The 24,653-nt window shown below is 55.5% G+C and overlaps 1 protein-coding gene across 1 annotated transcript in view; it reads left to right on the top strand.

Annotated features, from left to right (window-relative positions):
- Nucleotides 1-2,586: 2,586 nt before the first annotated feature.
- The window catches only part of LOC100926551 (glutathione hydrolase 1 proenzyme), a 59,429-nt gene continuing 37,362 nt past the window's right edge, over nucleotides 2,587-24,653 (top strand). Inside the window, exon 1 of the mRNA XM_031949108.1 lies at nucleotides 2,587-2,744. Within this exon, the coding sequence (XP_031804968.1) occupies nucleotides 2,692-2,744 (53 nt within the window). The 5' untranslated portion in view covers nucleotides 2,587-2,691. The remainder of the gene's footprint in view (nucleotides 2,745-24,653) is intronic.

Raw genomic sequence — 24,653 nt, 5'->3', positions numbered from 1 at the left:
CCTCCCCCCACCCCCAGCACTATTCATTAGTCCAGGCCTGGGGGCCCACCAGGGAGGTGCTGCTGGGGCAAGATGTGGGTGGCAGCAGGTGCCAGGTTCTGTGCCAAGGGCTGGGGGGTGCCAACTGGAACAAACCCAGCAGGAGTCCAGTCTCAGAGAAGAGTCCGGATGAGCCGGGGGCAGGAAATCCGGCCCCAGGAAGATCCGGGAGTCAGGCCCAGGCTGAAGGCCCCACTGCCCCCTCCACTTCTCACCCCTGGTCAAGTCCTCTCCCCCAGAGACTGCGACGGGTGAGGCCCCAGGGCCCGGGGAGGGGGGTCTTGGGTCCGGCCTTTCTGTGCCCCAGCCCAGAGGCTGCTGGACTTGCCAAGCCGTCCTGAACATCTCACCAGAAAGGGGCCACCCGGGAGGGACCAGCTCTGGCTGGTCAGCCTGGCGCTGCCGGGCCCTGGAGAAGCAGGCTGGGGGCCGGCGGGAGGCGGTGAGTGCCTGTCCTTGGAGGTGTGTGAGCAGGCTGGCCGACCGCCAGCCACTGTGAAGACCAAGCCGGTGGGCAATGGTGAGCCTGGGAGCTTTCCTCCAGCCCGTCCGGGCTTGGCCAGGCCCCCCGGCCCCTGGTTACAGGGCTTGCTTCTTCCCCTTCTAGGTCCCCGTCTGGCCAGACCTGTGCCCCTGGCAGCCGGCCCCCACCCAAGGGGGGGAGAAGCCCCCCAGGGGTTTCATGAGGCCTTTGGGCTCCAGAGCCCGTGCCAGCTGGCTGCCCACCAGGGGGCTCTGCGTGCCACGGGCCCAGCCGGCCAACCCCTGGCAGTCTCGGCCTCCAAGCCCCTTCCCCCGCAAGCTGGGCCCAATCACGCTGTGACTGCGGGGGCTACCCCAGCTCAAGAGGCACCTCCAGTCTGGCTTGGCTCCTGGGGGATGGGGGAGGGGCTCTGGCCCCGTCGAGGGACTGGGACCAGGTCTGACAGCCCCTGGGCCTCGGCCAGCGGGGACCCCCAGGGACTGGTGTTCATCCGAGGGTGACTCTGGCTCGGGCCTGCCCGGCTTCAAGCACGAAGCTCCATCCGTGGCACCCCCCCGGGTCCTCTCGGGGCCCCTGTGAATGCCCAGGGTCAGAGAACGCAGCCTTCCCCCCTCCAGGTTTCTGTTGGAGACGCTGGCCAGCCAGGCGGGGGCGGGACTCCGTGGGGCCACCTCCCCAGCTGGGGGTCAGTGGGCACAGGAGGTACTGGACAGACCTGAAACGGGCTTGCCTTTCCCTGGACCTGGTGCCTTCCCCTCCCCCCCCGGAGCCCGGTAAGTGGCCCCAGCCGCACTCGCAGGCCCAGCAGAGGAGGCCCGGCCCGGTCCTGGCCCCAGAGCTGCCCGGACACTGAGAGCCCCGCAGGACCCGGCTGCCTCTGGGGAGGGATGGAGGCCCAGGGAGGACCAGAGGCGGGGCCCTGGGCCGGCAGGCTGAGGTGCCAGCCGCCGCCGCCTCCCCAGTCCCCCGGTTGGGAAGAAAGCCTCTGTGTCCTGGCCGAGCCCCTCCTCCCTGCCCCCTCCTCCGGCCTGGCTCAGGACCGCTCCTTTGTTCCCATGTGTCCTCGCTGAATTCCCTCCTCCTTCTCCGCGGCTGCTGCCACGTCCCTGATACCCGCCTGGCTAGGCTCGGCGCTGAGCCGTGCAGGGAGGCCGGGCACCGGGAGGCCCAGATGGGGTCCGGCCCGCGCCGCTGCTGCCAGTGTGTGCTCACACGGAGGCACACGGGCTCACACCGGGACACACAGGCTCACACTGGGAGATACACATACAAACTCACACAGAGGCACATGGGCTCACAGCGGGACACAAACTCACACAGAGGCACATGGGCTCACACTGGGACACACACACACCCTCACACTTGTATACCCACACTTGCACACACATGCTCACACGTGGGTACGCACACACGCAGCCCTGCCCCTGCATCTCCACTCCTGTGCCCTGGGGCTGTGCCAGGATCTGGCACTGACTCCCACCTTTCCAAAGCTGTCCCCTAAATGCAGGGGCTTCTCACGGTGGGCCCATGCATTACCACACCCTGGGGGCTGGCCGTGAGTGGGGCCAAAGCCGGGAGCCTCAGCCCCCCTCTGGAGGAGCCCTGGTTCTCTAGGGAAGGTAGCCCAAGGGGGGCAGGGGGGTGCCGGGAGAAGAGGCCATCCAGCCCAAGTCTGAGCCCCCCAGAGAGGGAGGAAATCCTGTGCTTGCAATGCCAAGGACAGAAGCAACTTCCCAGGTGGCCCTGAGGGGAGCGGTGGGGGGCCGGGGCCTGGCGCCTGCACCCGGCAAATGAACCCCCACCTAGAGAGCGGGGCGACAATGCCCGAGCGCCCGCGGGCAGAGAGGGAAGGGAGCCCACGAGGGTGGCTTTGAAAAGGACCTTCCCAGCCAGAGTTGGGATGGGGAAGGGGAGAGGGTTCCTAGAACGGGGGGTGTCAGGGCGGGGCGGGGCCTCAGCACGGGGTGGGGGGAGGTGGCAAGGGTGGGCGGGGCCTCAGGGAGCAGGGCGGGGCGGGGCCTCAGCACGGGGTGGGGGGAGGTGGCAAGGGTGGGCGGGGACTCAGGACTGGAAGCTTAGAGCAGAGAGAAGGCTGGGGGGCGGCGCGGCGGAGGCGCATCTCGCCCCATCTCCTCTGGCAGACGAGTGGGCAGGAGTTTACTGAGCTCATGGGGACCTTCGGACTTCGGGCCCCGGACCCGCCCACGCGGGGCCCTTCCAGGTCAGGGAAGCCAAGCTTTGTCTGGGTCGGGGCCCGCTTCCCATGACGCGGCGGGCAGGCAAGGGCTCCGCGGGGAGCGGGGGCGCGCGGGAATGTTTAACAACCAGCTTCCCTAAAGATAAAACAGCGCGGCCGAGCCCTACACTCAGTACTTTAATGGGCGTTAGCAACAAGCCAGGGGCTCAGAACTCGCAGCCCCCAGCAGACATTTAACACCCAGCTGGGTCTGGGGCGGCTCTGAGGGGGAAGAGCTCGCGGGCCGCGGGCCCAGGAAGTGCTCGGGACCGGTTAGGACGGGGGGGGGGGCAGCGGGCAGTTAACACCCAGGGGGGGGGGGGGGGGTGCAAATGCTGCCTTTCCTTTCGCTCCCGGCGCCGCTGACGCTCCCTGTGTCTCGGCTTCCTCATCTGTAAAGGGAGCGGGCGGCCCCAGTGGCTGCTACGGTCCTGTCCCCTTCGGAGTCCGTGACCCCTCCGTAGTCGCTAGAGCCGCCCTGAGCGATGGCGGCGCTGGGGGGGCGGGGGGAGAGGAGAGCAGGACTGGGGGAGCCCGCAAGCAGGTCTCCAGTGGGTGCCTCGGGCATCGGGATGTTTGCCTGCTTACCCCAGGACCTGCAGGCTCGCCAGGTCTCGTCTCCTCACCTGGCCCCGCCTCCTAGCCGGGTCCCGCCCCTCACCTGGCCCCGCCTCATCGCCTGGTCCCGCCCCTCACCTGGCCCCGCCTCCTAGCTTGCCGCCTTTCAGACCAGGAGGCCCGGCACTGTCCATGGTGCCCAGGGCCCTTCCGAGCGGGGCCACGGGGGTTCCTGGCCCAGGATTGTCCACCCCTGCCCCTGGCGCCCCCGGCTTCCTAGATGGACTCGCGGAGGGAGGGGGCCCCCTGGCTGCTGCTGGGGGCCAAGGGGAGGGGAGCCTGGAGAAGGTGCTTCTGGCCCAGGGAAGGAAGGGGCTGCAGGGCAGCCCCCCCCCCCCCAGTTACCCCCCTGCCTTGGCTCCCGCCATTCCCGCTGTTCTTGGTCCTGGCCCAGGCCCCCCGCCGGTCTGGGCCCTTTCCCCTGGGCACGCGGGGCCCCTGAACTCTGCCCTGTTCTGGCTGAGGCGCAGGGGACACGTGCAGGAAGAGGGAGCAGGAGGGCAGCGCCAGCGCTCTGGCATCGGCTGTCTGAGAGCGGGGCTCGGGGCAATCCGGGAAGGCTGCTGGAGGCGGCGGCAGGGGAGCTGGTAGACAGAGGGAGGGGGCTCAGGGAGGGCAGCTTCCCTGCCCCAGGCACCTTGGCCCCCGCCCCCCCTCCCAGGGCCGGGTCAGACGCAGAGCTCCCGGAGGCTGCAGGAGCCTCCCCTCCCCCAGCTCGTGGGCTTGGCCCGGGCTCAGGGAACGCTTCTCCCTCCCCGGCCAGTGCCCGGCCGTCTGCCAGGAAGGAAGCCTGCGCCCCCCTGTGGCTGCTGCACTTTCCAGGGCCCTTGCCCAGGAGTTACCTCATGGAAGAACGGCCGGGCGGAGGCAAGAGGGGCGCCTGGCCATCCCCGAGATCCCACCGGCGGGGGGGGGGGGGGGGGGGAAGAGAGGGGGGAGGAGAGAGAGGCAGAGACAGAGGGGGAAAAAGAGAAGAGGGAGAAAGAGATAGAGAGAGGGGGAGAGAGACAGACAGAGACAGGGAGAGGCAGAGCACCAGGGCTCCCTGCTCTGGCCAGACCTCTGTGTGTGAAGCTCCTGATAAGGGGCTGCCCCGCTGGCACAAACAAGCATAAACAGGAGCGTTGTGGTTCACTGAGCAGGAGGGACAGTCCTCAGGGAGGTGGGCGATGGAGGCAGGAGACCCGAGAGCCGGCTCTGCAACAGTGGAGGAGGCCTGGAAGGAGGCACCGTGGGGCCTTGGAAAGGGTGGGAGGAGAAGGGGGGGCAGAGCTAGAGCAGGCAAACCTGACTCAGAACAAGGGGCTCAGGGGACGAGGGGGGGGCGTCCCAAGGAGCCAGGCCAGGAGGGCAAGGTGGGCTCTGGTCACTGGGCCGGCGGATGGCTCAGGACAAAGCCTTGTGGGGCAGGGAAGCTGAGGCCGGCTGAGGGGGGCGGGATGCAGGGCCCGGGCACTGGAGCCAGAGGACGTGGGTGAGCCAGGTGGTCCAGGCAGAAGGGACGGGACTCCACGTCGGCAGACGTGGCCGAGCCACCAAGCCGGCAGCGGCCGGATCTTGGCCCAGAGTCCAAGGGCACAGCTGGCGGGTTGGACGTGATTCCCAGTTCAGAACAACGACGGGAAGGGGGCCCTGTGGCCCTTGTCTTAGGCAAAAGGTGGATTTGCTCAGGGGAGGAGGTCCTGGACAAAATAGGGGGATGCGAGAGATGCTGGGAGGGGGAAATGTGAACCAGGGCCAGAGAGCAAGGGAGATGGACCGAGTCAGCCGGTGTTGGGAGAAGGGGCCCAGGGAGGGAACCTCATGGGGGCTCAGTCCTGAAGAGAGCTCAGCAAAGGTCTCTGTCACACAGATCTCTTCCAGGGCAAATAGGCCTTGGGCTTCCTGGGCAGGAAGGTGCAAAGCAGGGTCCGAGAGCTGGTGGAAGGCCCCCGTGGCCCGAGCCCATACCCAAAGAGGCACCCGGCGGCATCTCAGAGGTGGGCTAAGGATGCCCAGAGACTGAAGGGCCCAAGGAACAAACAGCCTACTGTCATTGGACTGGCTGTAGCCAATAACCCAAGGCCCAAAAGGCCCAGGCTCAGGCCCCCTCCACCCCCTCCATCTCTGCCCTCCTGCCCCAAGGTTCTCCCCTTTCCCCCTCCCCTTCTCTGTCCTTCCTCCTCTCTCTGTCCCTCCTCCTCTCCCTTACTGTTTCCCCATCCCTCTGACTCTTTCCCTTTTCTCCCTCCCCCTCCCCTTCTCTCTCCCTCTTCCTGTCTCCTGCCCCTCATCCCTCTGGGCCCCAAGCCTTCCCACTCACTAATCTCTCCCCACTTACTGCCTTTGCTTGCTCAGACCCTGACCCGGCCACCCACGACCATTCCCTCCCCTGCTCCCAAAGCTTCGGTGGTCCCCCAGAACCCCAAGGTCCCGCTGCCCCTCCCGTCTTTGTCCTGGGCAGCCCTTCCCAGCCTGGGCTTCGTTCCATTTCTGGCCGGTCCAACATCTGTGCTCCCTGTCTCCTCTGCAGCCTCTCCAGACCTTGGCCCAGCATCTCCACGAAGGAGTTGTGCTCCCTCTTCCCTCCTCCCTCCTCCAGGCCCCCCATTTCCCAGCTTGTCGCGCTGTTCCCATGAGGCACAGTGTTGTCTCTGGGTGCCCAGTGCCTGACACGACCCGTGGGAGTCTGGTCGAACTGAATGGAGAACCAAGTCCGGTGTCCCGCGGGCCCTGGGCAGTGCTGGGCTCAGTCTGGTGGCAAACGGAGCAAGGACTGCAGAAAAGCAGGCTCTTTCCCGTTTTCCAACAGTAACTCGGCTCCCCGCTCCTGCTGTGGGTCCCTGACCCAGAGGGGACCAAACTCTCTGTGCACACGTCCCAGGTTCCCTGATGCCCGCAGCGGAGGGTAGAGGGCCCACATTGGCTCCAACCTTGGGTGGGATACTGGGCGCGGGGGAGGACGGAGAGAGACCAGCTGCAGGCACGTGGAGGAGCTGGAGGTTGCTGGGTCACTGCCAGGGCTCCCGCCTCAGATCGGGGTCGGGAGACTTGGAGTTGGCCGAGTGTCCGGTGGGACCTCGAGCAGGGGGACAGCCCCTCGGAGGAGGCAGCCCCAGGCGCCCCTGGTCTGCAAGTGCGCACCAAGCCTGGCCTCCTAGACCTAGGGCGCAGTGGCCACACCTCCCCTCCGACCCCTGTGACAAGCCTCCTGTCCCCAAACTGTGCTCCCTCCAGAAGTTCCGAGTCCTCAGGCAACTGTAGAAAGGCTCCCCTTGCCCCTGCCACTTCCCTACTGTCCAATCGGGTCTTTGGAGGATGGTTGACCACTGCCACCCTTGGGCTCTCACCCTGAAAGACTGAGGATCTCAGACTCTCACGAGCCCCCACCGGTGCGCTTCCCGTTCATCATCAGCCGGACTCAGTAAGCTTTTAGAAAGAATATTTACTGAACAGGAATTCCCCAAACTGGAGCAGCCCTGTCCCCTTGTACACACCGCGTTCCTGGGGAAGACGGGCTCACTCTGTAATAGGATGAGTGAGGTCCACACATGGGGGAAGCCCAAGGGCCAAGGGCAGACTCGGTGCTTGGTTAGGGAAGTTGTCCCTTCATGGAGCCCTTAGGCTTCCCTTTAGACGTGGCTTTCTGTGGGGCTCCGAGGACTCCCCAGTAGCCATTGGTCCTTGTGTTTAGGACATTTCTGCTAGCTCTCGGCTCCCGGTGCGGAAGCCATCGGCTGCTCCCGGTCGCTCTCCCAGCTCCATGACGGGACCTCCGGGTCCAGTCCCAAGGTCACAGTCTGATGAATGAAGACTCTGACTAATCCTTGCCCCGGCTTCTCTGAAGTCCCAGGAGGACTCTGCAACTAATTGTGGTCAGCGAGGCTGGGGAAGGGACAGAGCAGCTCCCTCCCGGGAGCCTGGCTCCTCTGCTCCCAAAGTTCTCTCCTCCTGCACAATTGGCTCTGAAGAGCTGGAAAGTCTCAGCTCACCCAGTCTTAGTCCTCGTGCCTGTCAGCTCTGGAGGAAGTGGGTGGTACGTTGGGTAGATGCTGGGCCTGAGTCAGGAAGACCCACGTTCAAATCCTTAGATGCTTGCCAGCTGAGTGATCCTGGACAAGACCCTCTGTCTGCCTTGGTTTCTTCATCTGTAAAATGGGGACGGTAATAGCACTTATCAGTTATTGTGAGGATCATATCTGTAAAGCTTATAGGACCCGACCTGGCACACAGCAGGCACTCAGTAAATCCCTGCTCCCCCCCTCCAGTATACAGTGACGGTTGCTTGATGCCACCCCCCCCCACTCAGTGCAGTGTTTGGCACAGAGTAGATATTTAATAAATGCTCGTTGACTGACCAAGCCATCAGCCTCCCTCACAGGGAGGGCGTCTACACTGGCCCGCTTCAGTGAGCGCTTATTAGCCTGGAGAGTGATGGGGGGGGGGGGGGGGAAGGGGGGGCGGGATTCTCGAGGTTAGTGCAGGTGAGCATTGGTCAGGGCATTGGACGTGTTTCGCCTGGGACACCCCAGCTGCCCCGGCTCTGAAGGGCTGTTCTGGGCCCCAAGGGGCAGAGAAACAGCCCTGTGGCACATGGAGGGACTCAGCCCCTCCCGCCCCCTAGAGCTCCCTGGCCCAGAGCCCCTCAGGACGAGGGGGGAGGCCGGCCTCCCTTTCCAAGCAGGCCTCCAGGCACCCGTTCAGGGCTGCACTAGATTAAGTGGCCCAGGAGCCCAGCCCCAGCTCTGTGGGGCAGAGGTCCAAGGTCCAGAGCCCTGCAGTGTGGGGGGTGACCCGTCGGGGAAGAAGGCTGCTGGGGGTGAGGGAGATCAGTGTCCCAGGGGGGAAGAGAGGCTCTCCCAGGCCCTCTTCTCCAATGAGTTACCTCGAATGCTGACATATTAACTCCTGGTGACCCATTAACGCTTGGGCTGGGCCGGAGGAACGATTAGAACCTCCAGCCATGGGTCCGGGGTGAGGTCCAGCCGTCCACCCCTGACAGGCCCCAGCAGCCTCAGGAGACAGATGCCCAGGCGTGCTTATCAGGAGGACCTGGATGCCCGGTCAGAGGTCTGCTGCCCACTCAGCCAGGACCCGGGCTGCTCCTGTGACAGAGGGGGCCGGGCTCTGCCTGCTGGGCCCGGGCAGCCTGGGTTGTCCCCGAGGGCTCTGCCCAGGCCCACCTTGTGATCACCTTCACTGCAGTGGCCAGAATAGGGACTCAGAGGTCAGGAGGACCTGAGCCTCAAATGTGGCCCCACCTTCTTCCCAGCCATGGGACCTGGGCCAGCCTTTGAATTCTGCAAAAGAGGGGTGATGGCAGCCCTGCCTCCCAGGGCTGTGTGTTTAGCCTGGCATGGAGGAGGAGCTTAATTAATGCTTCTCCTTGCCCCCTCTCCCTGGCCCCCACTCATGTAGTTACTTTGCATAGAATCTGTATTTCCCCGAAAATGCAAATCCCCGGGGGGTTGGATGCTTTCATCCCTGCCTTGGAATTGGCAGGGTGGCACAGGGGGCAGGTCCTGTTTTCTGCTGCCCACGGGCACTACCCTTCCTACCCTCGCAGCGGTCTCTGCGGGGCTGTCCCAACTCCCACGTCTGCCAGCAAGTGGCAGGCTGGTCCCCAGAAAGGAGTTACTACCCACTCTGGGAGGATGGCGACCAGGGGGGGGTCCCATTACAATAGCTCAGAGGCCCCCACCGGTGTGCTTCCTCCACGATTATCAGTCCATGATAATTAATCAGCTGGTCTTGATAAGTTTTTAGAAAAGGGTCTTTACTGAGATTGTACAGTAAGACTTCTGGTGCAAAAGCCTGCCCTCTCCCCCAGTCTGTGAGGTCCTCTCCCCCGAACTACCTTTAGTACCCACTGAGTCCAGGGGGACGTGAGTTCAAACCTGAAGGGAGCCCAGAGTGCCTCGTTCACGCTCATAGACTGACTGATTCAGTCTAATCAAACCCCTCTCCCTAATTGAGATGGGGGATAAAGCCCCCATCTTAGACTCAGATTCTGGGGCTAGTGTTCTCAGCCACTTGTTTGTGGTGGGTCACTGGCCTGAGGTGCCCTCCTCCAACTCTTCCCTGAGTCTGGGTACTTCTGCCTCCTGGCTTGCCACTGTTTCCATTCTGGGGGCAGGCCCTTTCTCCTCATAGAAGGTCAGAGGGAAGATGGGGACGAGAGGCAGGTGACAAATAGGAGCTCTTGTAGTGGTCCCGATGAGTCAGGACGAGGGTCTGAAGGAGTGTCCCAAGAGAAAGGGTCCTATCCATGAGAGTCGAGAGGATAGCGATGGTGAGAGCTGACAACTGATCGATCTGTGGGTTTGGGGACCCGGGGTGGGGGGGGATGACAGAGCCCTCAACACTGACAAAGAAGGTAGGGCTACAAGGAGGGGTTTGGGGGCTCCGGGTTCCCTGATTACTTCATTCTTCCCCCCTTTCAAACCCGCCTCTTGGATTGACCCTTTATGATGACAGTGTCCCCGCCTATTGGAGTCTGGTTCCCATGAATCCCGAGATGTGAATGAATATCCAAGGCCAGGAGAAGATAATCTTTGTGATCTGAGCGCTAGCACTTATGTACTCTTAGTGTTATGGTAACGCCGGCTGCCTCCAGGTGACGCTCTATACCTTCCAGGATCAATGCATAGATCCCACTTTGACCTTTCAATTCACCTTAATTGGTAATAAGGTGATATCTGTGGAACAGGGTCATCAGTAACAGAAATGACCAACAACAATATCACAATATTGTCAGTAACAGAAACGACCAACAGCAATAACACGATATTGTCAGTAACAGAAATGATCAATAGCAAGATCTTTGTCAAAACAGAGTTGTAAATCGCACAGCTGTGATGCCTTGTCCCTGTCACATCCTTTCTCCATCAAGATTATCCTTAGAGAGATGGGGACCCAGTAGTTTGAATAGTAAGTCCTAAAAGGAGCAGGTCTCAGGTAAGACCTGGGCTGGACTCCTGCTGTTCATGTTCTTATTCAGTACTGACCCTTGGCAGCTCTCGCTTTTTATTTGGAAGATGAAGTCTATGCAAGTTGCTTTGAAAAGAAAATGTAATTTCAGAGTACTTTCATCTCAGTGTTGATTAAAAGTACGGGGTATGAGGGGCAGCCAGGTGGTGCAGTGGATGGAGCATCAGCCCTGAAGTCAGGAGGACCTGAGTTCAAATCTGGCCTCAGACACTTAACACTTCCTGGCTATGTGACCCTGGGCAAGTCACTTAACCTCCATTGCCTCACCCCCCCCCCCAAAAAAAAAAGTATGGAATGGCAGCAAACACAATGCTCCCAGGAAAAAGAAGGGAATGATTCTCTGTCCTCTGCCCTACTTGGTCTGCCTTTGGTTTGGGAGGCCATGCTACGTCCAGAAGAGGGCATAGTAAATAAGAATCAGAACTGGTATTTGGGGGTGTCTGGCAGGCTGTCATGAGGAACAGGGATGCTCCTGAAGAGGAGGCCCATCCAGGCTGGCATCAGGAAAAGCTGCCTCAGAGTGAGAGGCTGCTGCCTGCCGGGACTCTTCAGGTAGAGGCGAGAGGATTACTGGTCAGGCCGGTCATGGTGGGAATTCCTCTGTGGGATGGTTGCATCGAGGCCAAGGAGGTCGATTCCTTTCAGTTCTCAAGTTCATGGCTTAGGAGACACGGACCCTTGATGATGACTTCATTTGAGGCTGTGAATCTGGGCAGTATGGCCCACTCCTCCCTCCCCCGTCCTTTCGCCTCTTTGGAGTTCTTTGGATCTGGGAGAGCTGCCGTCTGGCCGCCTCAGGTCCCCCATGCCCAGTTCTCAGAGGGCGTGCTCCTGCCAGGGCCAGAGCCCACGAGCTGCGCCATGGTTGTCAGGCTGCCTTCCCGAGGTGTTGCCCAGTTCATCTCAGTCACCAGCCATGGTGGCTGCTGTCCTTCGGCTGCATCCCACTCCACGTGACCCCAAAAACGTGAGCTATGGGGTTTTCTGCCAGAGATCCTGGAGTCGTTCTCCTTCTGCAGCTTATTTACAGATGAGGCAACTGAGGCAAACAGGGTTGCGTGATTTGCTCAGGGTCATTCATCTGCTAAGTGCTTAAGACTGGATTTGAACTCAGATATTCCTGCCTCCAGCCGAACTCCATCTCCGCATTTGTGTGGAGAAGGTGAAGGGAACAAACGTTTTTAAAGTTAAGTGCCTTCCCACCATCCCACTGGGGTGCAGAACTTGCACAAACCCTGATGCTGACGACCACGTCACTGAGCGCTTCCGAGGTCTCTCCCTCTTCCTTAACCCAGTCATCTCTGAGGGAGCCAGTATTCCCTCCCTCCTTCAAGGTGCTCAGGGACAGCCTTTGGTGTGGAGGCTGACAGAGGCAGGAGTCCTCCCCCCTCCCCCCTCCCTTGTGGAGAGTGGGAGGAATGGGGCATACCTGATTCCACCCCCAGATGCTCGCCTTGACCCTGACCTTCCCCCGAGGTCCCCACAAAGGAAGATTGAAAAGCTCCAGGTACACCGTGATCTGTGTGTTTGGAGATAATTTTATTAGCTCTCCAGGGTTTCGGGCAAAAGTCCAACGTCTACCTGGCTTTCGTTCTCCACAAAGCATTTTTTTTTTTTTTAGTATAAAATCAGATCAAAAGATTCAGAAATCCTCTGAGCCCCCAAGCAATCTCTAGATTGGCAGGCAAGCCCTGAGGGTGATCTCTCCCCAGCTAGGCAGTTATGCACAGATTTCCACCTCCTCCCGTCCCACTCCTTAAAATAGTAATGTTCCCTCAGGATACCAATTAAAATGACTTTGTGTTTATTGAGTAAGTCTTGATTGCAAGATGTCTACAGCTAGCAAAATTTAAACTAGCAACAAAACTGGAGGAGCGTGCCTCGCCATTCAGATCCTTGTCATGTGGGTTCCAGGCAAAGGAAAAGGCTCCAAGTCGAGCTGCTCTCCGGGAAAGCATCCTCCGTCTGCTGCCATTATTCTCTCTGTCTCCCAATCGAAGCCCCTTTCTCCTCTCCCATCCCTCTCCAGAGAAGTTCCATTCGGTACAACACCTTTAATATCCTTTTCCCTATATCATCACCTCAAAGTCAATTTATGCCCACAATCTGTCTAGGTATAACCCTTCTAACTGCACTAATAAAGATTCACTTCTCGAGACTTACAAGTATCATCTCCCCATGTAAGGATGTAAACAATTTAACCTTTAAATAACATTTTTTTTCTTTTCTGTTTATCTTTTTATGTTTCTCTTTAGTCTTGTATGTGAAGACCAAATATTCTGTTCAACTCTGATCTTTTCATCAGAAGTGATTGAAAGTCCCCTATTTTATTCAAGATCCATCTCTTCCTGTGAAAGATTCTGCTCAATTTTCCTGGGTAGTTCTTGGTCAGAATCCAAGTTCCTTTGCCCTCTGAAATATTGTATTCCAGTTCCTCCTCTCTACACAAAGTTCTAAATCCCGAGTAATCCTGACTGTGGCTTCTCAGTTCTTAAATTGTTTCTTTCTGGCAGCTTGCAGTATTTTCTCCTTGACCTGGTAATTCTGGAATTTAGCTACAATATTTCTTGGAGTTTTCCCTGTGAGATTTCCTTCAAGAAGGAGTCTTTCAATGACTCTTTTGCATCCTGGTTCTAGGACATCAAGGCACTTTTCTTTTTTCTTTTAAAAAATAATGACAGCTTTTTATTTTTCCAAATTCATGCAAAGAGTTTTCAACATTCATTCTTGCAATATCTTGTGTTCCAAAGTTTTCTTCTTCCCTCTTCCCCTCTCCTTCCCCCCCCCCCCCAGAGAGCAAGTAATCCAATATAGATTAAACATGTGTAATTTCTCTATGTGTATTTCCACATTTATCCAGCTGCCCAAGAAAAATCAGATTAACAAGGGAAAAAAGTGAGAAAAAAATAAGCAAACAACAATAAAGGGGAAAATCCTATGTTGTGACCCACATTCAATCCCCCTAGTCCTCTCTAGATGTAGACGGCTCTCTCTCCATCACTACTGAACTATTGGAATTGGCCTGAATCACCTCGATGTGCAAAAGAGCCACGTCCGTCAGAGTTGGTCATCACATAACCTTGTTGCCATGTACAACGTTCTCATGTTTCTGCTCACTTCACTCAGCATCAGTTCATGTGAATCTTTCCAGGACTTTCTGGAAGTCCTTTCTTGAACTCAACTGCCGAGCATTCCCGCTCTACTGCCGAGAGCCCGACTCCATTGGGCTGGCCCCATTGGTCGAGTGCCAGATGCTTGCCAAAAAGATTATTTTATGGAAAACTCACACTTGGCAAGCACTCAAAAGTGCTCAGAAAAAAAACATACAAGGACACTCTCAGTGTCTCCCTTAAGGATTTTAGGACCGATTTTATGATTATAAGGGAGACACTGGCACAGGACTGCACAGCGTGGCGTGCCCTTATCAGAGAAGGGGCTGGGCGCTATGAGCAAAGTAGAATTGAAGAATCAGAAGAAACGTGAGATGTACAAAGTTAGAGAAGCACCCAAAATGTTCCTAGGGACTGTTGCTGCTCAACCCATGGCAGAGCATCGCAAGCTCCTATTGGTCTGATTGGCCACAGCTGTACACACTCACTCAACTCTGACAAAGGGGTGTCATTTTGGTTCTCTTGGAGAATCGAAGACAACAACCAATCGATAGGAGGGTAGTCCTGGGGGGAGAATTGAGGGAAGGAAGCCCATCAGGTCCTGTCCAGTTCTGGGAATCTGTTCTTCTGCGACATGGGTAAGCTGCAGCACAGGGAAGCATTTCTCGAACCCTTTGGGGAGCTTTCTCCAGAGGAGGGGAACCTGTGTAGCAGGGTCAAGAATAGGGTAGGGACCCGTTGGTCTCCACACTCCTGGGGAAGAAAGACCCTCAGTTTTCTTGCAGAACTGAAGAAACAAACATTTTGTTAAGGATAGAGACCTATTATTAGTTTTTAAGGTACAAAGCAAAAGTGTGTGGCCGGGGGGAGGGCCGGGTGGATCTCTAGGTCTTTATCTGGGACACCTGGTCTGGATTATAACTGAAGAAAGTGGTAATGGAGGAGGGGGAAATCATCCTCAGAAGGGGTGAGTATCAGAGGGGAGAGGATAAGGCAAGAACGAGTAGGGAGGGAGTGCTGGAGCCAGAACCCTGAAAACCAAGGTCAGGTATTGATCCTTTGTTCTATAGGAAATGGTGCTGAGCAAAGGAGCTATGTGACCTGAGCAAGGAGATCTCTAGGAAGGGATGGGGCCTTTGTGTGAAGGATGAACTGGAGAGAGGGTGACATGGAACAGATAACGGGAGGATGACCTCCCACCGATGGAACTTCTCCCCACAGTGATGAGTGGTGCCCAGCTCCTTACTCTGAGGGTGTGGGGAGAGGGAGGGTAGAGATGACAGTCTCCCTGGGGGAGGGGGTGGTGACAGGGACAGATGACTTATAGACACGGGGCAGGGTCCATATGGAGGCATCAGAAGATATGACTAAAGAGATGATCATCAATGACCACAGTTGTCCCAGGCCAGCCCTGCCCTTCAGTGACCTTCGTACCCAAGACGGCACAGCCTGGCACAAACCTTTCCTAGGAACACCCCCAAGACAGCAGAGAAGGGAAGAGCTGCCAAGGCCCCTCCTTCCCAGCTGGCCCGGACCTGGCCTTGACCTCCCCTCTACAGGAAGCCTCCTGGGGGAAGAGAGACAAACACAGCCTTTGCACAGGGCTTGGCTGGAAGCAAGTCCCACTGCTTCCTGGTGCAGTGGCCTACCTGAGGACGAGAGGGCGAGGCTTTTTAGGGAAGCCAGCCGAAGATTCGAGGCTTGAGCTGAGCCTTGAAGGCAAACAGAGATGGGTCGGCGTAGTCCTAGCACGGAAAATGGCCTTGCAAAGGCTGATGGGAGTGCCCGGGTTGCTTGCTCGCAGGCTGGGATGGCAGGAGTCTGGGGAGAGTCAGGTGGTGATGAGTTTGTGAATGGCCTTGAATACCAGGTGTAACTGAAGAATTGGGAGATAACCAAGACTCCAGGCGTTCCCTCGCCTTCTGGGATTGCTGCGCTCCTTTTCTTGGCAAAGGGGAAAGGTCTTACCGCTGTGGTTTCCGCTTTTTCTCCGTGATTTCGGTGTAGCTCAGCCCGCCAGTTAGAAGTTGTAGCTGGTTACGCTAAAGTTGCGCTGTTCCTTGCTGAGAGAGATGTCTAAATGGGCCGATGCCCTCTGCCCTATGGTATGCTTGGCCTCAAGATGGCAGTGCCAGGCACTGTGCTGGGGACCGGGCGTACAAAGAGACAAAATACAGTCCTTGCCCTCGAGGAGCTTCCAGGCGAACTAGAGACACATAGTGCAAGCAAGCTCTGTACAGAATAAATGGGAATTAAGGGATGGGGGAGGCGCTGGGAATTTTGGTCAGGCTGAGAAGGGAGGGCTTTGCAGGCACAGGGCACAGGAGAAATGAGGGTCTGTTCCTGAACAGCCACGAGGCCGGGCCACTGGCTGACAGTGCAGCAGAGGGCAGAGGGCTCCTTAGGGCAGGCTGAGAAGAACTTCGTGGGAGTGAGCAGCTGGGGGTCCCTGGCACACCAACTGGCTGGGGGTCCCGGGCGAGGGGCTTGGCCGTGGCTCATCTGTGAAATGGAGATGACAGCCATACTCTCAGGACTGTCGTGAGAGTCAAGAGAGATAATAATTGTAAAGCATTTGGCACAGAGCTTGGCACACAGGGGCACAGTGCCTGGCACACGGGGGGCACCGTGTTAATGGTCACTATTATAGGGACTCTCTGGTTAACTGAGGAGGGAAGCGACATGGCCAGGAGTTCATTCTGGTGGCTGAATGGAGGCTGGGCTGGAGGGGGAGAGATGGAGGCCATCGTCATCAGCAGCATGAGGAGATAAGGGTTTCTCCAGGGTGGGGGCAGGGCCAGAGTGGAGGTGTCAGAGGCATTTTGAGAGTGACCGCCATATTGGATCTGGAGGTGAGGGAGGAGCCTGGGGTGACTGGGACCATGGGGATGCTCTCCACAGTGATAAGGGATGGAGAGCGGGGAGAGACACATTGAGCTGAAGATGGACGTTTAGTTGGAGATTCTGGAGCTTGGAGACTGGAGCTCAGCGGAGAGGTCGGGGCAAGAGAGGCAGATTTGGGGTCCCCGGCACGGTGATGGTCATGAATCCACGGGAGTGGGTGAGGGTGGGGAACCGATGAGGCCCCAAAGAGCAGCAGGACAGTGCCAAGGACCTCCGATGATGGGAGGCTTAGGGCCCAACGCAGGGCAAGGGGCGGGCGGGGAGAGAGGCAGAGGATACTTCTGAAGTGACATTGGGGGGAAGGGGCTTCCAGGGTGGAGACCCGAGAAGTGCCTGGGACAGCAGCCCACTTCCCTGCCACGTTTCCCAGCATCTTGGGTGAGGAAGAGATTCCCGTTGGGGTTCACCTGCTCAGAGTTCTTCCAGGTTCTTTCCTGGCCAAAGCCCTCCCATGGTCCACGGTGGGGGGGCGACCCCCTTTCCGGGGGGAGAACAGGCAGGAGACACACTTCAAAGGGAGCCTCTCCTGTTGTTCTTTCCTCATTCTGTCGGAGGAAGTCTGGGAGACTTTCAGGCTAGATCCAGAGAATCTTAATATTTTTAGAAAAACTAAATGAGAGGCTGGGGTTTTATGGGCAATAGGCAGCCATGCAAGGGCCAGGACAGAAGACAAGGGCTGGAAGGCATCTCAGGCGCCACCGCCCTCATGAAGAAACTGAGGCAGAGACATTAAGTGACATCCCTGGGGACACGTGTGCCAGAGGCAGAAGGTGAACTCAGGTCATCCAGACCCCTACTCCTGCACACTGAGCGCTTTCCCCACTCTGGGCCCCCCCCATTTCCCTGCCCCCCCCCCAAGCTACCGAAGAGGAGGCCTGGCTTCCTTCAGAGTCCTGGCTGCAGTGCGGGGGCTGAGGGGAGCCCTTAGGTGCCGAGGGTCAGACTTCCGTGTGGCAGCTGAGCCGGGGATTGGCTCGGGTCCCTCTGTCTGCTCTGCCCCAGCTTCCAGGCCCGGACAGGACAGGACGGGGATGGGGGGCACATGTCTCCGGAGCCACCCTGGGGAGCCCGCACCCATACCCACAGGACACACTGGGCAGCCTTTTCAGGAGATCAGGTTGTGTATAACCCGGAAGGAAACCCTGCACCTCCAGGGCCTTCTGGACCCCGAGCTCCTCACCCCCACTGCTTCTGGCAACAGCGCCGACCTGTCTGGCAATACCCGCAGCAGCAAAGCTGGCTGAACCCCAACATCAGGGAACTGCAAGGAATTATCCCTGCTGCCCAACCCCTCAGGGCTTCCGCCGCCCCAGGCAGAAGAGTGGGAGTTTCCTTCCTTGGCAGGGCCCGAAGCACCTCCCTGGCGCCCCTTCCCTCTCTGCTCCCTCTCTGCCTGTCTTCTCTTCCTCCTCCCCCTCCCCTTGCCTCCCCCTCCCTCCCTCCCTCTTTCCCCTCCTTCTCCCCACCTCCCCTCTCTCTCTGCTCCCTCCCCCTCCTCCCCCTCCCCCTTCCCTGACCGCCACAGACCAGGGAGGGAAGGATGGAGGGGGTGAGAGACCGGGCAGCTGAGAGAGCCAGTCCTCAGAGTCTCAGCATGGCCACGTGCTCCGGGTTCATACTGAGCAGCCCCTCTCCAGGTCCCTCGGCCGGCCTCTGGGATACCTTCAAGGACAGGCAGCCCCAGCTCTCCCCAGGCAGGCAGCCCCTTCGGGCACTGGGGGTGAAAGGAGGGGCGGGCAGAGGGCTGGGGAGCTGAGCTTGTGCTCCTGCTGGGCCAGGGGCTCCAAGCCTGCCCCCCCCCCCCGACTCAGACCCACATCCGCTCTAACGGAACAGATCTGGGGGAGCCCACAAGCTCCTCCACAAGGTGGGGCCTCCTGGCCTTTTCCTGCAGCTGGTCACCGCCAAGTAGGGGCTTCTGGGCCAGGAGGGGGCCCGGCCCGCAGGGCTCAGCCCCAGGCAGCCAAGCCTGGATGCTGGGCTTGGCCCGGATGGTGCCTCCAGGTGATGCAATGCAGGAAGTTGGCTGCTAAATCAGGAGTGAAGGGGGCAGTTAATCTCAGGCCCCTGGCACCTCGGAAATAAGCTCTGGGGCTGCGGGCAGAAGCCTGGCTCCTGGGGGGAGAGAGGAGGAGGAGGAAGGGGAGGAGGGGAGGAGGAAGGAGAGGAGGGGAGGAGGAAAAAGAGGAGGGAAGGAGGAGAGAATGGAGAGGAGGGAAGGAGGGGGAGGATGGAGAGGAGGGGAGAAGGGGGAGGAGGATGGGAGGAAGAAGGGGAGAAGGGGAGGAGGAGGAGGAGGAAGAGGAGGGGGAGGAGGAAGGGGAGAAAGAGGAGGAGGGGAAGGAGGGGAGGAGGGGGAGGATAGAGAGGAAGACAAAGAGAGGGAGGAGAGGAGAAGGGGGAGGAGGGGGACATGACCTACTGGGCTCAGCTCTGGTCCAGGTCCCACGGAGGGTGGATCCCTGCAGAAGAGAGGGCTGGGGGGTGAGCATGTGATGACTCTCCTCTCAAAGAATCTGAAGGGCGATCTTGTGACTCAATTGTGTGGAAGGCGCAGTCCCACAGGTTCCCCATCCCGGGAGGGCTTAGAGGGGAACACATGAGAATTCATGTTCAGGCCCCTTCCCGTGTGGGGATTCTGGGATGCCTTTATCCATGATCCGAATTTCCAGGGTTTCCCCCCAAATCAAAATGTATGGAAACTGACATTGGGAGCAGAAGGCCTCCCCCAAACTCTCTTGTGCACCTTGGTCCGTGTCTATGAAGCAGACTGATGCCTGAATTCAGGGGGATTCTACACTTAGAAGGGTAATTGTGAGGGGGATTGTGCTTGTGTCCCCCGGTTAGGAAGAAAAACTGGCTGAGAACAGGCTGGGACCTGGGCTCCCCCTCAGCCCTGTGCTAGGAAAGGCTCCACTGTGGCCCTCATTGCACTCCTGCCACAAACAAAGGGACACCTGGCAACCTGGGGACAAGGTGGGCCGCAGGTGACTTGGAGATAACGCAGAAGCTGGGAAAATGTATTCTCTAGATTTTAGATTTTCTTTTGGAAAAAATAATAATAGCTTTTTATTTTTCAAAATACACACAAACCTAGTTTTCAACCCCTCGCAAAACTTTGTGTTCCAATTGTTTCTGCCTCCTCCTTCCCTCTCCCTGCCTCTGGACAGCGAGTAATCTAATATAGGTTAAACGTGCAATTCTTCTACATGTCTTTCCACATTTATGATGCTGTGCAAGAAAAATCAGATCAAAAGGGGAAAAAACGAGAAAGAAAAAAAGCAAGCAAACAACAATAACTACAACAAAGGTGAAAACACCATCTTGTGATTCCCATTCAGCCTCCACAGTCCTCTCTGGATGGGAATGACTCTTTCCTTCACAAGCTAATTGGGATTGTCTTGCATCACCTTGTTGTAGCAGGGGTTCTCAAACTTTTTAAATAGGGGGGCCAGTTTCCTGTCCCTCAGACTGTTGGAGGGCCAGACTATAGTGAAAACAAAACTTTGTTTTGTGGGCCTTTAAATAAAAAAACTTCATAGCCCTGGGTGAGGGGGATAAACATCCTCAGCTGTTGCATCTGGCCTGCGGGCTGTAGTTTGAGGACCCCTGTACTAGAGTCAAGTTCATCATAGCGGATCATCACCTAATCTTGTTGCTGTGGACAACATTCTCTTGGCTCTCCTCATTTCCCTCAGCATCAGTTGCTGATGCCTCCAGGCTTTTCTGAAATCAGCCTGTTCATCATTTCTTATAGAATAATACATCCCATAATATTCATATCCCAGAACTTCCTCAGCCATTCCCCAGCTGACCGGCATCCTCAGTTTCCAGTTTCTTGCCACACAAACAGGGCTGCCACAAACATTTTTGCACATGTGGGTCCTTTTCCTTTTTTTATGATTTCTTTGGGGTACAGGTCCAATAGAGATACTGCTGGGTCAAAGGGTATGCACAGTCTGATAACCCTTTGGGCATAGTTCCAAACGGCTCACCGTTAGGTTGGAGCAGTTCACAACTCCACCAACAATGCATTAGTGTCCTAGTTTCCCCACATCTCCTCCAACAATTATTGCTATTTTTTCCTGTCATTTTACCTAATCTGAGAGGTATAAAGTGATATCTCAGAGTAGTGTTAATTTGCATTTCTCTAAACAATAGTGATTTAGAATATTTTTACATATGACTAGAAATGGCTTTAATTTCTTCATCTAAAAATTATCTGTTTATATCCTTTAACCATTTATCACTTAGGAAATGGTAAAAGTTTTTCCCCTCCAGTTTTCTGCTTCCTTTTTAATCTTGGCTGCATTGATTTTGTTTGTACAAAACCTTTTAAATTCAATATAATCAAAATTATCCACTTTGGAGTGGATTTCATAATGATCTCTAGTCCTTCTTTGGCCATAAATTCTTTCCTTCTCCACAGATCTGAGGTAGACTATCCCTTGTTCTCCTAATTTGCTTATAGTATCACCCTTTACGTCTAAATCATGAACCCATTTCAACTGTATCTTGGTATAGAGTGTTGGGTGTTTCTGCCTAGTTTCTGCCATATTATTTTCCAGTTTTCCCATCACTTTTTGTCAAATAACGAGTTCTTATCTCAGAAGTGGAGTCTTTGAATTTATTAAATACTAGATTACTGTGGTCATTGACTATGGTGTTTTATGAAGCTACCCTATTCCACTGCTCCACTACTCTTATTTCTTAGTCAGGCCATCAGGTTTTGATGACTGCCACTTTATAAAATAGTTTTAGGTCTAGCGCAGCTAGGCCATGTTCCCTTGTATTTTTTTTTTAATTAATTCTCTTGAAATTCTTGACCTTTTGTTCTTCCAGATGAATTTTTTATTATTTTTTTCTAGAAATGTATTCTCTAACAGAATAAATTTAAGAAAAGCACAAATGAAAGTAAGGTTGGGGCCTTAGGAAGGGCTTGCCTTCCCTTGTTCCTTTTTCTGAGGGCTTGTTTCTCTCCTGGCTCCTGCTCTTTAACGAGGAATCCTCCAAATCAAACATCTACCCAGTCTCATCTCAAATTAGGTCTTTCTCTTCCCAACTGAGAAGAGCTACAATCCCAGGGAACTTTATGGCCCTTATATAGGAAAGTGTGCCCAGACTCAGCAGGCAGGGCAGAGAGCCTGCGGTAGATTTCTTGGAAGAATGGTACCCAAAGCCACATACCGGCTCCACTGCCATCTTTGTTCCGGTCACTGGTCGTGAGTCTCCTTGAGGATTGTGGAGTGAGACACCTCTCTGAATGTTGTATTTCCCAGGTCTCTCCCTGGGTCTGATCGGATCCTGGCAGGAAGTCCATACCCTGAGCAAAACCTCCCACCACACTGGAGACTTTCCAGGTCCTTGCCGTGTATGTTTGAGGGGAACTGAGTCAAGTGCTCATCACCACCAATCTTAGGTTGCCTTAGGACTTATTCTTACCATGTCTGTCCAGAGATGGGAAGTCAGGCAGACAATCTCCAAAGGTTTGCTCTTCCTTGTATTCTCCAAGGACACATAGACATTTGTAGCCCTTTGTACACCAGGAGCCCGAGTCTCACCCTTCTGAGTGACAACACCTGAAGTCATTTTGAGCCTGTAAAATCTGGGCCCACCTCACTTCCCACTTCTATGGAGCAGCAGGGACCTGAAGAGGAATCCAGCCAAGCTTTGAGGAGTTTAGACACTTTTAGAGCTGTGAAAAACAGCCCCAGAAATGTCTGGAGGGAACGAGACCTCCCAGAAAGCCACACCCCGGGGATCCAAGTCAAAACAAAGCCAGTAAATATGCAGTGGAGCGATGACCTTAGGGCTTCAGAGGTTACCCAGAAGCTTGTGCAGATGCTTCTGAAGAGAATCCAAGGACAGCACTGGTCTCCTTGGAAAGGTCCTGGAATTGTTGCATCTACACCATCATTTGGGGGAAACTAGGGAGAGTGACTTGGCTTGTGTTATGTCCGAGGGGAAAAAAATCCACACCCAGGTCAAATACACTGGAGAAGAGAGTGGGACCTCGGGATTCCGAGGCAGGGGCCAGTAGGACCAGGGACAGAGTTCAGTCCAGTCCCACTGAGCATTGACAATGGGCTCATCATCAGTTCCTGTGATTCTATTGGTTGTTACCTGCCGTCATAGGCTCTCACATGGAGGTTCAGGTAAAATCTGGAAATGTGGCTCACAATGCTGTCCTAGGCAGCACAAGTGACCACTGCATCCAGTCATTCCAGAAGAGGCAGCTGAAGAAAACCTCTCTTTTTGCCTCTGACAGGTGCTGGCTTGGAGGACTCAGTCATAAAAACTACTCATCCTTGGGATACATGGAAGTAACTGTGGAACTTCCTGAAGGATATTTTGCCCCCACTTTGTCTAGACCTTCTAGGTATCAGGGGAAGGTCAGCACTAATTAGAACCGATTCTCATCTGTTCCGAATACTGTTGTCCACAATTCTCCAAGCCTGCACCGGCAAAAGCTTGTATGGAGTGCAAGGAGTGGTGCTGTCAGGGAAGCTTTTCTGCCCCATCCAGTGGGCCCCTTCTCTCCTTCAGGCTGAGATAAACTTTCACTGTGACTCAGCAAAACTGGGTGTCCCCCTCTATTTTCCAGTGACTCAGAGAACCTGGCACTGGGCTGTTGTCTCAGGGGAGACATCCTCCCCACGATCTACCTATGGCCTCCCTCCCCAGCACTAGCATGGTTGCTCTCTGCCGTAGCTGGCCCAGGTTTGCCTTAACCTTTTGAACAGATGAGAATCCAAATATGAATCCTCCTGTACTGTGCTTTATTACTCCTTTGGCTCATTAGGGACAACATTTCATTAAAGCCTTCCTCCTCTCCCCCAGAAGACTGGAGAGAGGGACAGGGATGTGTGTGTGTGTGTGTGACAGAGAGAAACCCATGTCCAATTTTCTGACTTCTTCTGGTAACTTGTTCTGTTCCATGGTTCTAAGCCTTCACATGGCACATTTGTAGTGGTTAATTTGTTGTTGTGTTTTTTGCCGAGGTTAAGTGACTTGCCCAAGGTCACACAGCTAGGAAGTGTTAAATGTCTGAGGTCAGATTTGAACTCCTGACTTCAGGACTGATTCTCTATCCAGTGGGCCACCTAGTTGCCCCCCCCACTTTTCACATTTGTAGTGGTTTGGCCTGACCTTGACCCTTCCTCATGGGTTAGCCTTCTATCCCCTGACTGATGCTTCCAGACTTCCCCAGCACCCTCAGTCCTATACACAGACCTGTCTCAAGTATCAGGAAGCCTTGATCGTCATATTAATTATTTTAAGTTGTTAAGATCTAGCCAGTACTAAGGGGAGAATCATAGCCGTGACGGCAATGTTTAACAGTGCCCCCTAAATACACACACAGCTGATTAAACAAGCTCATGAAATCTGGCCTCCCAGGAGGCCTGTGAGCAAACAGCTCAGGTGGTCAAAGTGGCTATAAATCATGGGGCCTTCTTCCTGGGGCACTGGATACCAAGCTTCACTATACAGAAAGGGATCCCAGAGGATGGGACTGGGAAACAAATCAACTCTAAAACCAGCAACAGAGGAAAAATGATCTCTTTTTTTTTTTTTTTTTTTAATAGCCTTTTATTTACAGGTTATATGCATGGGTAACTTTACAGCATTAACAATTGCCAAACCTCTTGCTCCAATTTTTCACCTCTTACCCCCCACCCCCTCCCCCAGATGGCAGGATGACCAGTAGATGTTAAATACATTAAAATATAAATTAGATACACAATAAGTATACATGACCAAACTGTTATTTTGCTGTACAAAAAGAATCAGACTCTGAAATATTGTACAATTAGCTTGTGAAGGAAATCCAAAATGCAGGTGGGCATAAATATAGGGATTGGGAATTCAATGTAATGGTTTTTAGTCATCTCCCAGAGTTCTTTCTCTGGGCATAGTTGGTTCAGTTCATTACTGCTCCATTAGAAATGATTTGGTTGATCTCGTTGCTGAGGATGGCCTGATCCATCAGAACTGGTCATCATATAGTATTGTTGTTGAAGCATAGAATGATCTCCTGGTCCTGCTCATTTCACTCAGCATCAGTTCGTACAAGTCTCTCCAGGCCTTTCTGAAATCATCCTGTTGGTCATTTCTTACAGAACAGTAATATTCCATAATATTCATACACCACAATTTATTCAGCCATTCTCCAACTGATGGACATCCATTCAGTTTCCAGTTTCTAGCCACTACAAACAGGGCTGCCACAAACATTCGTGCACATACAGGTCCCTTTCCCTTCTTTACAATCTCTTTGGGATATAAGCTCAGT

Source organism: Sarcophilus harrisii, chromosome 1 (genome assembly GCF_902635505.1).
Source record: "Sarcophilus harrisii chromosome 1, mSarHar1.11, whole genome shotgun sequence".
Taxonomy (NCBI): Eukaryota; Metazoa; Chordata; class Mammalia; order Dasyuromorphia; family Dasyuridae; genus Sarcophilus; species Sarcophilus harrisii.
This window is presented reverse-complemented; position numbering and strand designations above follow the sequence as displayed.